The sequence below is a fragment of the Lutra lutra genome, chromosome 8 (genome assembly GCF_902655055.1).
Source record: "Lutra lutra chromosome 8, mLutLut1.2, whole genome shotgun sequence".
Lineage (NCBI taxonomy): Eukaryota > Metazoa > Chordata > Mammalia > Carnivora > Mustelidae > Lutra > Lutra lutra.
The window spans coordinates 90819845-90835117 of NC_062285.1; the positions used below are offsets into that span (position 1 = coordinate 90819845).

The window sequence follows — 15273 nt, forward strand, 5'->3', positions numbered from 1 at the left end:
AAATAATTACTACTTTGAATTATCAATCCCTGACAAATTCTAAAGAAATTTGTTTCTCCTCTCTGTTGTTACAATGCCTCCTTATGGCATCCTTTACATATTTGTCTGTAGGTTTCCGTTATTACACAATGAGCTTCTTCACAGATATCTTTTATCCCTATATCCTCAGCTCCTCAGCTCTGCCATTTGAAAAGATGGGCATTTGATAAATGTTTAGTGGATGAACAAGTACATGAATAAATGAATGCATGTATGAATTCACATTTTATTTTTCTTATATTTGGTCTGAAACAAAGATTTGTCTATTGTGCTGCCTTATGCTTTTCTTAAGACTCATCAGTCTTAGAAACAAGATCTAAAGTTACAAATGGGAACTTATCACAGCATAGTTTTCATTTCCTGCCTTTGGCTATATCTGGTTGGACTACTTACTTGAGCTCAACTTGTTAAAACTCAGTAAATGCCTACCCCACATGATTTGACCCATACATCCTCTTTTGTCCACAGACAGTTGTCTTTAGAAAAGAAAAGGAGAACTCTCAAATGCTGTGTCAATTCAGGAACTCAGTAGAACAATGGAATCCCATGCTGAGGTAGAAAATTTGGATGAAGATGGTTATACTCAATTAGACTTCCACTCTCAAGGCATCACTGGGAGACGTGTGGTGTTAGAGAAAGGTATCTTTTCTTTCTACCTTCAATGTTCTTGTTCTCATCAACGAAAACACTTATGTGGAGAAAATTTGAGAGATTTATGATATGTAGGCTGAAAACCTTTGAAAAGATTTTCAGAATTCACTGAAGATATTTTGAAATATCTTTCCTCATTGCAAGCATTTGGTGACTATCAGTATTTAAATTAATTATTATCGTAGCAGAAAATACAATTTCTTGGGTGTCTGGGTGGCTCAGTCAGTTAAGTTTCTGCCTTTGGCTCAAGTCATGATCCCAGGCTCCTGGGATTGAGTCCCGCAGGAAGCCTGCTTCTCGCTCTGCTTCTCTCTCTCTCATGAATAAATAAAATCTAAGGAAAAAAAAAGAAAATAAAATTTCTCTGTTCCTTCTTCAGCAGTAAGGAACAGTAAATAAGTGTGATGAAATGCAAAGATGTAAGAATTTCAATAGGAGTGACTTGTTGCTTGTTTGGTAGCAAGAAATAACTCATAGAATGGAAGTCATGGAAACTTAAAGAAATATATGTGAACAATACCAGGATATTGGAGATAAGAAAGAGAAGAATGAAAAGAGAGGAGATAGGTGAGGAAAGAAACAGATTTGTGATTTTGTGGTAAAGGCCAAAGGGACTTCAGAAGTCATAGGGTTTGGAATCACAAAATGTGTTTTTTGAGGTAAGACACTGATTTGGATGTTTTTCGTAATCAAATTGGAGTCTTTTGTATACTAGTGAAGGAAAATATATGTGCTGGATGAAAAGATTCCATTTGCAGAACATGAGTCTTAAACATAATAGAAAAGGAATAAAATATGGAGAAAGGCATTACAAGCTCTTTCCCTTAACAGAACGAGTCATGTGGTTTCCTCTATGGCTCTCCTATTTGACAATTCTCTGAAATGCTTGTAATGCTTATTCTCAAAGGGAGAACTATATCTTTGGTGCAATGGTATTAACATAAAATGAGTTCCCTGTTATCAGGAGAAAGATTATTCCTAAGTCTTGACATGAGAATTTGCTCTCTTCTGCTTTGTGGTAACCCACATTGCACAATTATTTTCCCTTTACCACGTACGCAATTCTTTTCTTGCTCAACCAGTTGAGGAGGACTAGAAAAACTGGATGATGCAAGAGGTAGGGAGGCAGATGTATGTTTCTATGTATTTGTTGACAAACAGTGAGTTATGTATAATGTGCTATACATAACTCAATGTGCTAGTAGCCTCTAGACTAGGTGTTTTTATGTGTTAGCTCATTTGGTTCCCACAACGAAACTCTGGAGTATTATTACCTCAGTTTTTCACAAAGAGAAATGCATAAACAGAGGGAGTAATTTGCCCAAGGCTGTGCAACGAATAAGTGAAAAGAGAAGGTTGTCCTCAGTAACCAGGGCTATCTTCTATTTTTACAGAAGACAGCCAGCTGTCTTCTATAAAAATGAGTGGGATTTCAGAAACTCTGGTAATGTCAGGACCATCAGTGTGAACCTGAAATTAGGAGTGTACAGATATCAGGGCACTGTGCTGAAATTGCAGTTCCAGAGCTTAAGGAGGTATGCCAAATGTGAGGGAAATTCAGATAATCCTAGATGACTAGATTATCTGTATGTCAGTGATTAGTAATTCACTTTAGAATTTTCCAGATTTTGATGCATTGTAGAACTGAAGTTCTCTGTGATTTATCATATTTCTTCATTTTAATTTCTCTTCCCTCTCTCTTCTTAGTAACTTGTGCTATGTCTCCTCATTGGCGTTCCATTGCTCTGACTTTGGGAATCCTATGCTTGCTAAAACTGGTCATAGCTGTGATCCTGGGTACCATGGGTGAGTATTGGTGAGGGAGATCAACAGCAACAACAACAACAACAACAACAACAACTATAACAGACATTCGATAAGCATTTATTATGTGCCAGACACTCTTAAGAGCTTGACATGAAGAATCTGTATATTACCCCAATTGAATCAGTGCTATACATTCTCATTTTATTTATAAGAGAAGTGAGAGGTGGGGGGAGGTGCATTTTATTTTTTAGGGCCATAAACTAGTTAGTGGTGAGACCATGATTAGACTGAAAAAATGCATATTCTTTTTTCATTCCCCCCTTTCTCTTCTTCCCCCTCCTCCTCTCTCTCCTCCCTCTCCTCCTCCTCCTCCTCCTCTTCCCCCTCTTTCTCCTGGTAGAGAGATCCCAGTGTGAGTGGGGGAGGGAAGGAGGGGAAAAAGATTCTGGAGCAGACTCCATACTCATTATAGAGCCTGACACAGGGTTCCATCTGATGACCCTGAGATCATAATCTGAGCTGAAATTAAGAGTCGGAGGCTTAACCAACTGAAGCACTCAGGCACCCCTAAAAAAAAATGCATACTCTTAACTATATCGCTCTATTGTCTTCCTTGAATAGCTTGTTTTAAAGGTGTGAAATTCCCAAGATACGTTAATGGTAGTAAACCAGGGGAAGTGAAGAAGGAAGTACAATAAGGTGCTTATCTTCTTAATGAAATAAATTCCCTAATAAGACTATAAACTATTTTTACAAATCTTATGATCTAAGGAAATTATTTTATACCTAATCTTTAATCTAAACTCTTTTGAATAATACCAGGGATTACCTGAGGAACTTACTAAATAGATATTTTGTGATGGGTGAATGAATTCCTTTAGATTTTGTATCTCACATGTTCTATTGTCAATAAGATATTATTGTGCCTTTGGAGTCTCCTCAAGGAGCTCTCACTTTTAAATAACAGAAGAAAAGTAGAAGATTTATTACTATTTCAAATCTATCATGGGTCCAGTTGATGGTATTTCATGTGCCTCTTGCTTTCTCTTTCATATTCTTCTTTATCTGCTTTGTTTTTCTCCCAATTTTTACTACACCTTAATGGAAGTAATTTTTTTTTCCATCTACTTATCTATCATCTATTCCATAACATATCACCTATCTATCTCTCTATCTACCATCTATTTTTACCTCTCAATCAGCAATGTGTTATCTATTTATTGTTAATAAAAATATACCCCTTTGTATTCCAACAAAAATATGGATCTTGGAATTATAATTTCAAATATAGTAGAATGACTTTTTTTTTCTGTCACTATAATTGTTGTTGGTATATGAAGCTATTTGGAAATCCAATTCAGGGAGCAACCCATTGAAGAACGGCACCTTTCCATCAAGAAATAAAGAGAACCACAGCCTACCCACACAATCATCTTTAGAAGACCACGTGACTCCTACCAAGTCTCTCAGAACCACAGGCAAGGACAGGGTTAAAAGATGAATGGAATTCTTAATCCAGGAAGGTTAATAACTGGGGCTAAGACCTGGAGTAGGGTGGTAAAGACAATACTTTTATAGGTAAGGATTGAGTATTCACGAAAGCACACATCAGTATTACCTCAGTATATAGTATGTCCCTATCATATATGCAATAAAGTCATATAAATATCCCTTGCATTTGACCAACCATTTCTAAGTTGGATTTTTTTTTTTCAAATCAGCAACAAATATATCACTTTCTACATATTTAGACCCGTAGGAGGCTCTATAATTTAATGCAAAGGAAAGAAATATGTTCTCCCCCCTTGAGAATTGACATTTTAAAGTAACAGAGATAGAATAGGAAATTGGAGGTCAGAAAGGAAGAAAGGGAGAGAAAAGGAAAGAAGGGAAAATGTGCTAAGAAATAAGAATTGTATGTGAATTAAACATACACAAAAGACATAGACCTAATAGATATAGTCCTGAAAACTCTAGTTATATTTGTTTTTCTTTAATCATACAATTTCATTAATTTTATTGCAACTTCATATACACGACCTTTTTTTTTTTTTCTCATTGTATCAAAATTGAGTATGCCAATATTTTGATTTCAATTTTCCATCTCTGGACCCATACTTTCTCACTATTTATATCAAGTAGCTAAAAATGGAAAGTAGATATACTCTATAATGTGAACAATTGCTCTTATATGTTTTTCATTTGGAAAATTGCATTCTTAAATGGATCTCACAACTCTAAAATAAGTTAACATGAAATGACTGTATATCTTGAAGATTGATTTTGAATTGATTTATTTTAAAAATTATCATGAAGAAAGGGAGTTCTGAACTGAAAGTGAAAGAATGGAGGAGCGGCCAAGAAGGAAAGGAGGGTTGACTCTCTAAAACTGTTTATGGTTAATTCATTTTTAAATTTTAAATGAATGAGGGGATTTCAATGTGGTGTCTTCTATAAAAATCACATCCCTATTATTATGAACTGTTATGAACCTCATTGTATTTACATTTTATTTCCAGGAGATTTTTCCAGCTCTTGTCCTCCTCATTGGATCATACACAAGAACAGCTGTTATCTATTTAGCACATCATTAACTTCCTGGAATAGAAGTAAAAGTCAGTGTTCTCAACTGTACTCTAACCTCCTGAAGATAGACAGTGCAGAAGAACTGGTAAGTGTGGACTTCAGTTATAATTATCTGTGGTCAATATTGAGCAGAAAAATACATAATTACAGGTAAAGATAATTTTCCCTAAGAGAGAGCACCTGGGTGGCATAGTCACTTAAGTGTTTGCCTTCCGCTCAGGACATGATCCCAAGGTCCTGGGATGGAGCCTCACATCTGACTCCCTGCTCAGTGAGGAGTTATCCCCCCTCTGTGCCCCTCCCCGCTACTGATGCTCTCTATCTCTAGCACTCTCTCTCTGTCTCTCTCAAATAAATAAATAAAATATTAAAAAATTTTTCCCTAAGAGAAAGTCACACTTAATATCCTCCATAATTAAAACAGCATGTATTAAGTGGGTAAAATATATGGTTTCTTAATTAATTCAAAAAATAAATACTTTCACTTTATTTTTTTTAAAGTTTTATTTGTTTTATTTTAGAGAGAGAGTGTGTGTGCATGAGGCAGAGAGTGGGGCAGAGGGAAAGAGAGTGTCTCAAGAAGACTCTGTACTGAGCACAGAGCCTGATGCAGGTCTTGATCTCATGACCCTGAGATATGGACCTGAGCCAAAACCAAGAGTCGGATGCTTAACCAACTGTACCACCAAGGGGCCCCAATGTGTTTTACTTGAAAACAAATCTATCCAAACACACTACAAGTTTGCATGACTATGACAATCAGGCCACTACTCATTTTTGTGGGTTTGGATTTCAATTCTCAAATTTGGTTGAGTAAAATAGAAAATTCTCCCCCTTGTCATCATTATTATCAAGGAAAAAAGCAGCAATAATAATATATATTTATAAATCATTTACTCCTTGCAAAATACTGGGAAGGGCGAAGAGGTTTAAAAAGTAACCTTGCTAATTCAATGCTTACATAGTTTCTAAGAAGAAAGAAACAACTCAACAGTTGCTAAAAGTTAAATATCTGCTTTTGGCAATCAATGACATAGGAATTCAGAGAGAGATGTCCAGATACATAAAGTTTTACAGAAAAAATGAGAGTTATAATGCATCTTGAATGAAGGGTAGAATTCATTTGGGCTAGGAGAAGGCATTAATAGTCAGAAAACACTCTACGCTATAAATCTAAACACTCTGTAACTCCTACATTTACTTTCATTTCCTTTCAACTTCTGTGTTTCTGTCCTGCGTTACCCAACAGTTGTATTTCACATGAAAATGAACGGAAGTAGAGTGTAGCAAAGAAAAGGAATGATACTGGAAGTCTGTCTGGCTTTTCAATGTTCCTGTTGTTTGTCAAATGTCAGCATTAAACCTCAAATTACTTATTCATAGAACATGAAGTGGAACGGAGTTATTTTTATATTTTTATCTAACTCTGCAAAGCATTTCTTGACAAAAGTGTTACAAATTCATATATTCAATTGGAGAAGATAGTGGCCTGTTTTCCATGAAAATTGCCTCGGAGGTCTGTCATTCATGGGTCTTGTCAAGCAGGTTGCATGGAGGCATTATAATTTTGACATTATAGGTCTCTTTTTTATTGGAAAACTAAACAATAATGACTTTGAAGAAACAAAATGTACTTTTTGAGACACTCAATGACAATCAATAATTGGTACTTCTCTTTCGGTTGATGCCAGTGTATGCCTGCGTTCTTCACCAAAGTGATTCAATCTGTTGTCTCTCTCAATGTCTATGAGAGTCTCTCTCCATCTTTTTATCTCTATCATCTCTGTCTGTCTCACTCTCTCCATGACTCTTTGACATGTGTTTGTATTTATGTTTTCCTACAGGAATTTATAGTAAGGCACTTGTCTTCTCAACCTGATAATTCATTCTGGATAGGACTTTCTCGCCATCAGACTGAAGGACCATGGCTCTGGGAGGATGGCTCAGTGTTCTCTTCTAACTTGTAAGTATCTGGAAGGACAATACTTCATACCCTTTCTCAGAAGGATAAGAGCATGCAAAGCAGTTAAGGACCTGATTTGTGGGCCACTTATGAGAATGAGAGAAAGAGAAATGGTGATAGAGAGAAAAAGAGTGAATCAGGAAAAAAAAAAAAAAAAAGAAAGAAAACAAGGTAAAGGAGAACCTTCCAGTCAAAATGAGTAGAGTGGTCACTAGTGCAGCACAAATGTTCCTCAGCTTTCTTACAAGGGAGACACCTGGCACCTGTCTGAAGTAGTTCAGTTAGGAGTCATCACTGTTAGTGTAAAATTGAGGTGAAGGGCACGGGCTTTGGAGTCAGTTCTCAGCTTGAGACAATGATTGGCCCCCTCTCTGTGTGAAATTGGATAAGGTGCTTGACCTACCTGAGCCCCTCTTTCCTCATCTGTAAATAAGAATAAAAATAAAACCTTTCTATTAGGATTTTAAGGTAAAGGAGATAAAAGTCAAATCACTTAGCATAGCATCCAACACCTAGTAAATTTGTGACACACGTTACTATTAATTTTGAAAGCAACCACGTTTCAGACTCTATAAATTTATTTTAAACATATTTCTCATTTACATTATAAATTCTCCCTTATTGTGTGTGGATCAGCTAGGGTTCCTTAGAGAAGAAGATCTATACAGACCTATTGGTTCTGAAGACCCCTGACTGATCCACACAATGAGGAATAACTGATACATGGAGATTTCTTAAGAGGAATTGGCTCACAAGATTATGGAAGCTAAGAGGGCCCATAACCTGCCATCTGCAAGCTGGTACCCAGGATAGCCTGGGGCTATAAATTCCCTTCAAGTATGAAGGGCTGCGAACCAGGGAAGCTAATGGTGTAAAACTCAGGGCTCAGGTAGAAAGGAAAAAGATGAACTACACTGACATGCCTCAGCTCACACAGTGAGGCAGGAAAAGGCAAAGTCTTCCTCCTGAGCACTTTTTGTTCTATTTAAGCCCTCAGTGGATTGGATGATACCCACCCACATGGGGTGGGCAGTCTACTTTCCTGTGTCCACTGATTCAAAGGCTAATTTCACCCAGAAACACCCTCAAGATATAATTAGAAATAATGTGGAATCTGGGTGTGGCTAGTCAAGTTAACACAGAAAATTAACCACCACAAAATGTTGAGGTCCTCCTCATTGTAATTGTCATTTATTTTCTTTTTCATACCTGAAAAATATGAAATTATATTCTCCTCCTAATTTTCTATTATTAGCATGTATATATATGTGCAAATGTCTGTTTTTTTGTTTGTTTGTTTTCCCATTATTCTCAGTAGGTTTATTTTCCAACTCAATTTCTCTCTTCAAAGAAAGAATTTTAGGTTTTGTTGATTCTTTCTTTCCTCTGTGTCCTTTAAAAATATATGTTTATGGAGGACAAGGGGAGATGGAGAGGAGAAGGGAGTTGAGGGAAATTGGAAGGGGAGGTGAACCATGAGAGACTATGGACTCTGAAAAACGATCTGAGAATTTTGAAGGGGTGGGGGGTGGGAGGTTGGGGGCACCAGGTGGTGGGTATTGTAGAGGGCACGGATTGCATGGAGCACTGGGTGTAGTGCAAAAATAATGAATACTGTTATGCTGAAAAAATAAAAAAAAATAAAAAAAAATCATAATGAGACGCCAAAAAAAAAATATATGTTTATTTCTGTTCTCATATTTGTTACTTTTCCCCATTCAATTTCTTTATGTTTTATTTGCTATTCTCTTTCTAATTTCTTTTATGGATGTTTGACTCCTGAAATTCCCCTTTCTTTATTTAAAGGTTTATTTAAGGCTATATTTAAATAGCCTTTTTTTTATTTTTTTAAGTATGTTTATTTAAGTATGTTTATTTAAGGCTATGTTTCAATGTATTTTTGTTATTATCATACTTTTTAATTTCCATGGTGAGTTGTTCTCTGATCTATGAGTTACTTCCAAATGCACTTCTTAATTCATAAATATCTGTGTGTTTATAATTATCCCTTTGCTTCAGGTGCTAGTTAATTCCATTGTGGTCGGAGAACATGGTACATGTGATTGCAATCCTTTGACTTTTATCTGCTTCTTCTTCCCCTGTTGAGAAAAGTAGATTAAAATCTCCCACTGTGACTCTACTTACAATTCTGTGATGATTTTGTTTGGCTGATGGTGTACTATTAGGCACATATAGATTTAGAATTTTTATACTGTAGAGTACACAGGCCATTCAAAGTACTTTTTCTTGTCTTCTCTTTGAAACGTTTAATAACTTTATGACTCCATTTTTTTCTTACATCAATTTAGAATTTACTCTTACTAATTTTTTGAAGTTTCTCTAAAGATTATAACACATATTCTTCACTCATCAAAGTCTAATATTAATTGTTTTATAATGTTCTTCCTGGGCAATTTAAAAATATATTAGAATATTTCTTTACTCTCTGTCCTCCCTTCCCAATTTACATGCTATTATTTTTGTGTACTTTAATGCTTTCACATCTTTCCCCACATTTTAAATCTCTACATTTGGCACCTGTCTTACAGCTGCTGGTCTTTTATCATCACTGTAGGTCTGAACTGAAGTCAAGCCCTATCAAGAAGGATTAGTGTTTGCTTCTGCCAGTCAATGAAAGGCACCACAAACCTGAGATTACTAAAACACTCTGCCTGTTTTTGTTTGTTTGTTTTTTTTTTTAAATACACTGGTATTTTGGATTCAAATAGAAGACCCGTAAGTACCAGCTTGTGGTTCAGCTTCTCAAGGGATGTAATTTTTTCTCCCATCCTCCACTTGGGGCAAGATTGAGACAGGCACATCTCATGGTTCCTCTTTTCTGGTTGTAGTTTTAGTTTTCATTTACTCCTACACAAGAATTGTCCTTTGTTCTGCAGGGTTTTCTACTAAATTCCATCCTGGATGAATTTATTTCACAGTATTAGTTAAATAAATGATCTCTCCACAATTGATGGCACCTCAGATTTAGTAAAAATATAGTCCTAGAAAACAGTAGATACATAGATTTATATACAATTCATCTAGATTTTCCCACATATTTATGATTTTCATTAGTTCTTATTTATTTCTGTCTCTCCTACCTTCCATTTCAACCATTTTCCTTAAACCTGAAGAATACTCTCTACTATATCCTTTGAGTTTAGTTCTGTATCTAATACTATTTTTATTTCAACTTTTCTTTGATGATAAAATTGGAAATATGTAGTTTGTTTCTCCCATCACTCAAAGATGTTGTTCTAATGTCTTCCCATTTTTTATTACTATTTTTGAAAGGTCAGATGTTTGAAGGTAATATATGTTTTAAATCTGGTGCCTTTTATCAGCTTTGGAAAATTCTCAGCCAAATTGCTTCAGATGTTGCTTCTATCCTATCTTTCTTCCCTTCTAGGATTCCAGTTATATACATTATAGACCCATTCACAACATTTTGTATGTCTCGTTTGCTTAATCCTTCCTTCATCCTTTTTTCTTTATATATTTACTTCTCATATATCTTCCATTTCATAATTTTTTTCTCATCTGTGGCTAATTTGGTGTTAAAAGCCTTCATTAAGTTTTTAATTTTGTTTTGTGGATTTTTTCAGTTCTATAACTGAAACTTGGCTCTTTGTCAGATCTACTTTGTCACTATTTATAATTTCTAGCTTTCCTCCAACATTCTCGAATTTATCTTTTAACTCCTAGAATATGCTGAATATAGCTGTTTAAGCATTTGTGTTTGGTAATTCCAAGTCTTATACTCATGTATGTCTGTTTGTATTGTTTTACTCCTATTTCTCATTCATGTTGATTTTTCTTATATGTCTGATTATTTTGTTACTATTTTTAAAATTTTACTTCCAGTAAAATTAACGTGTAGTGTTTATTAGTTTCATGTGTGCAATATTGTGATTCATTAATTCTATGCATTATTCACTGCTCCTCATGATAAAGTAAACTCTTTAATCCCAATCACCTATATTACCTTTTTGCAACTCACATTCTCTCTGGTAACCATTTGTGCTCTATAGTTAAGAGTCTGTTTTTTGGTTTGTCTCTTTAGCTCCATCCATGCCGTTGCAAATGTCAAGATTTCATTCTTTTTATGACTAAATAATTTTCCACTATATATCCTCTTTTGATCCATATAAATATATCTCCTCTTCTTTATCTATTCATCTATTGTTGGCCACTTAGGCTGCTTCCATAATTTGGCTCCTGTAAGTAAAACTCCAGTAAACATAGGAGTGCAGGTGTCCCTTTGAATTAGTGCTTTCATATTCTTAAGTAAATAACTAGTAGTGTGATTCCCGGATCTTAGGGTAGTTCTATTTTTAATTTTTTGAGGAACTCCATACCATTTTCCTCAGTGGCTGCACCAGTTGCATTCCTATCAACAGTGTAAGAAGGTTCCTTTTTCTCCATATCTTCAACACTTGTTTCCTGAATTTTATATTTTAGCCATTCTGACAAGTATGAGGTTATAGCTCACTGTGGTTTTGATTTGGATTTTCCTGATGATGAGAGTTATTGAGCATCTTTTCATGTGCCAGTTGGCCATCTGAATGTCTTCCTTGGAGAAATGTCTGTTCATGTCTTCTTCCCATTTTTTAATCGGATTATTTGTTTTTATGCCTGATTATTTTGATAGTGTGCTTAACATTATATCTTAAATGTTGTAGATTTGAAATTTACAGAGTGGCTTTTTATTTGCTTCTGGTAGGCATTATTTGAGTGTGAATAATACAAACTGCTGAGTATGATTACATTTTGATTTTTAACTATTTCACTTCCATCAGCCTAAGCACAGTGATTTTACTAACAATCTTAACAAAGTATATGTCCTACATTTTTTATAGCATTTGTTTGTCTTTGAGTTTTCTTTTGCTATTTAAACATATGACTAGTGGACACTTTCTAAAATCACAAAAGTAGGCCCAAATTGACACTTTGATATGTTACAATGCCTTGGTTTCCTGGGTGGCAGTAACTTAATGTAGCTCTGTCCATACTCAAAAAAACTCTTTAACGTCAAGGAAAATTTTAGAGAACACCAGTCAAAATTCTCCCTGAGGCCTGAATCAAAGTTGTCTCATACTTTTAGCCTAGCCATTTCTACAAAAGAATTCTCTCAACCCTCCAGTCCCAGGCCTCTTTAGAGCTAGATACACAAGATGAAGAGTACTAGTCCATAGCCTTTACAGTGAAGCTCAGGGTTACCTTTTAAGCTTGACTAATTATCACCACTCCTTCAGGAGACTGAAGAGAAAATAAGACAGAGTCATACTCCCACTTCCCCAGGATAATTATCATTATTGTCTATCACTGTATTGTAATATAATTCCATCTTCAGAATGCATTAAAATATATAATGCTGAAAAATATATATATATGTAATACTGTTTTCCCTGTCTTTAAATGGCCTTGATATGTATGATTCTTCATTTATTTTTTTCCCAAGATTTTATTTATTTATTTGAGAGAAAGAGAGCATGAGAGAGGGAGATCACAAGCAGAGGGGAGGGATAGAGGGAGAGACAGACTTCCCCACTGAATAGGGAGCCCAAAGTGGGACTTAATCCCAGGACCCTGGGATCATGACCTGGGCTGAAAACAGATACTTAAAAGACTGAGCCACCCAGGCACCCTTATGATTCTTCATTTAGTTCTAAATTTTTCTCAATAATAACTCTTCTGCTTGGTCTACTCACTAAATATACATGAAGATAATTTCATGAACCTGTTGTTTTATTTGATAAATATACTTCTAGTTAAGAGGTTGAAAGATAAAGAACTGTCTATAGAATAGTAAATGATTTTTTTATTTGTCAGAAACTTTATTTAATTTTATGTAACTAATAGTATTTTTCTTAAAAAAATGTTTGAGTCATTTTTATGCCTTAATAATAAAGGCTCTTCTGTTCCCATTTAAGAACTAATGCAACCTAAGTTCAAGTTTCCTTTTCCGATAACATAACCACTTAGGAACTTTTTTCACCAAAATCCTTGCCCATATCCTTGCTAATTTATTTCAGCATTGTGTAGATAGTAGACAGTATTTCTTATATTTGTTTTAATTGCTTTATTATACTTTAACAGGTTTCAAATCAGAAGCACAGAAACCCAAGAAAGCTCATCTCACAAATGTGTGTGGATTCACCTGTCAATAATTTATGACCAACTTTGTAGTGTGCCCTCATACAGTATTTGTGAGAAGAAGTTGTCAATAAAATGATTGGGGTGTCACTGTGGAAGACCAGAAGAAAGTATGTAAAATAATAAGGGAAGAAAACAACACAGAAAAGAGATATTTGAGGTCAAAATAATGGCTGAAAATATCAAGAGAGCTCAGCCAACTTTAATCTTAGATGAGAATGGAGAAGCTATAATTCTGCACTTACCAAATGAATTAGAAGATCAGTATTAGGTTCTAATTAATAGAGCCCTAGAAATGGAGTCAGGTCAGCTGAACTTACATCTTCTGACTTAATATTAACATGGAATTAGCCAAAAATCCTTGGTGTTTCAAGAAGATAATTATTTCTGGGTATACTAGGGTTGCTTTTTGTCCTTAAAAAGTGCCCCTGGGGGGTGCCTGGGTGGCTCAGTGAGTTGACCGCTGCCTTCGGCTCAGGTCATGATCTCAGAGTCCTGGGATCAAGCCCCGCATCGGGCTCTCTGCTCGGCAGGGAGCCTGCTTCCTCCTCTCTCTCTGCCTGCCTCTCTGCCTACTTGTGATCTCTTTCTGTCAAATAAATAAATAAAATCTTAAAAAAAAAAAGTGCCCCTGGAGTACATATGTTGTGTTTCCATGACATGTTTCTCCATGTCCAATAAGTGTATCTGACACAGGTGGAAGGAAGAATGTATTTCTGAACAGCAAAATGAGGAAATGAGAAAAAAATCTTTACTACAATCAGAGCTATTTTATTATTTTGTTCATCAATATGGTTATGATAAAAAAAATCATGAAGAAAACAGCAACTCCCTCTCTTTTTTATCTTCAAGTAGCTCAGGAGATATGTTTGCCACATATCTGACTAATAAGACCTTGTATATTGTGAAATAGTGTGGTAACTGCTCTTATAAAAAAGTGTTCTCCTTTTAAATGCTATCAATCAAAAAAGATCTGGTAATGAATATAGAACAAAAACAACAACAACAATAATCCAGGGGGCCTGGGTGGCTCAGTTGGTTGAGCATCCAACTCTTGATTTCGGCTGGGGTGGTGATCTCAGGATCTGAGATTGAGCCCCATGTCAAGCTCCACATTCAGCTCGGAGTCTCCTTGAGATTCTCTCTCTTCCTCTGCCCCTCTCACTGCTCATGTGCTCTCTCTCCAAATAAATAAATAAAATCTAAAAAAAAAAACAACACAACAAAACAATCCTATGGCTGAGGTATTAACATTCTGGAAGGCAAAACCTGTCTTACTATTTTTTATGAATACTGTTTTGCAGTTTTTATCAATTTTTCAGTAATTGCCATTAAAGGGTATTATTTGAACATTATCCTTATATGATAATTTGTCTTTTTCTTATTTTCTCTTAAGTTTTCCCCCTGGTCCTGTTTTTATTTCCAAAGGTGACTTCCATATTATTGGAGAGGGAGTTACATCCTTCCTATGGTATTTACATGTGAACAAAATTACATCAAGTTGTTATGTGAATTTCGCTGTAATAAAGAAATTATAATCAAAGAAACTTGACATCCAAATGTTGTGTGTAGTAAACATTATGACAACGTGCCCTCTCCTCATAAGAAAACATTGGTGAACTTGGCACTTGGAAGAAGTAGTATAGTAGTAGTTTATGTTGAAGAATAAATTTGGGATCTTAAATATTTAAAAATTGAAAAGAAGAAGATATAAACATTTTTTATGAAGATTCCTAATGCTTTTTAATATACACACTTATATTGTCACCATATGAAAAGACATGTGGAAAAGGCAAAGATAATTTGAGAGTTAAATTAAGGTACAAGGTGAGATTTTGAAGAGATATCATGTCTTTTAATTTTGTTTTTGGTTTGATCAGTTCCTCCTGGGTCCTTAGGATGGCGTGAATGATTTGAGAAGTCATAATGATCAAAAATAATTCTGGATGAGTAATTTCCAGATGTACTTAGAACAGACAACAATATTTGTTTTTTAAATATTTATGATTTAAAGATAAAAGTGTGACTATTACAAAATGATGGTATAAAGTAAGATGCTCTAGATTGTCCAAGCATATTATACTGACTTGTTAATACATGTTTATACCACA

The 15273-nt window shown here is 35.1% G+C and overlaps 1 protein-coding gene across 4 annotated transcripts; it reads left to right on the plus strand.

The window, feature by feature from the left end:
* Positions 1-516: 516 nt before the first annotated feature.
* Positions 517-13902, plus strand: CLEC7A (C-type lectin domain containing 7A). Of its 4 annotated transcripts, XR_007129724.1 has the most exons (7): positions 517-678; positions 2398-2496; positions 3798-3935; positions 4977-5128; positions 6888-7006; positions 13106-13584; positions 13789-13902. XR_007129724.1 is itself a non-coding variant. In XM_047743522.1 (6 exons), the coding sequence occupies exons 1-6, from the start codon at positions 576-578 to the stop codon at positions 13239-13241; spliced, it is 747 nt and encodes a 248-aa protein (XP_047599478.1). In that variant the 5' UTR covers positions 517-575; the 3' UTR covers positions 13242-13716. The 4 variants fall into 4 exon arrangements, 3 of the variants coding, with proteins under 3 accessions (XP_047599478.1, XP_047599480.1, XP_047599479.1); XM_047743522.1 differs by lacking the exon at positions 13789-13902 and having other exon boundaries at positions 13106-13716; XM_047743524.1 differs by lacking the exons at positions 3798-3935; positions 13789-13902 and having other exon boundaries at positions 13106-13716.
* The last annotated feature ends 1371 nt before the right edge of the window (positions 13903-15273 follow it).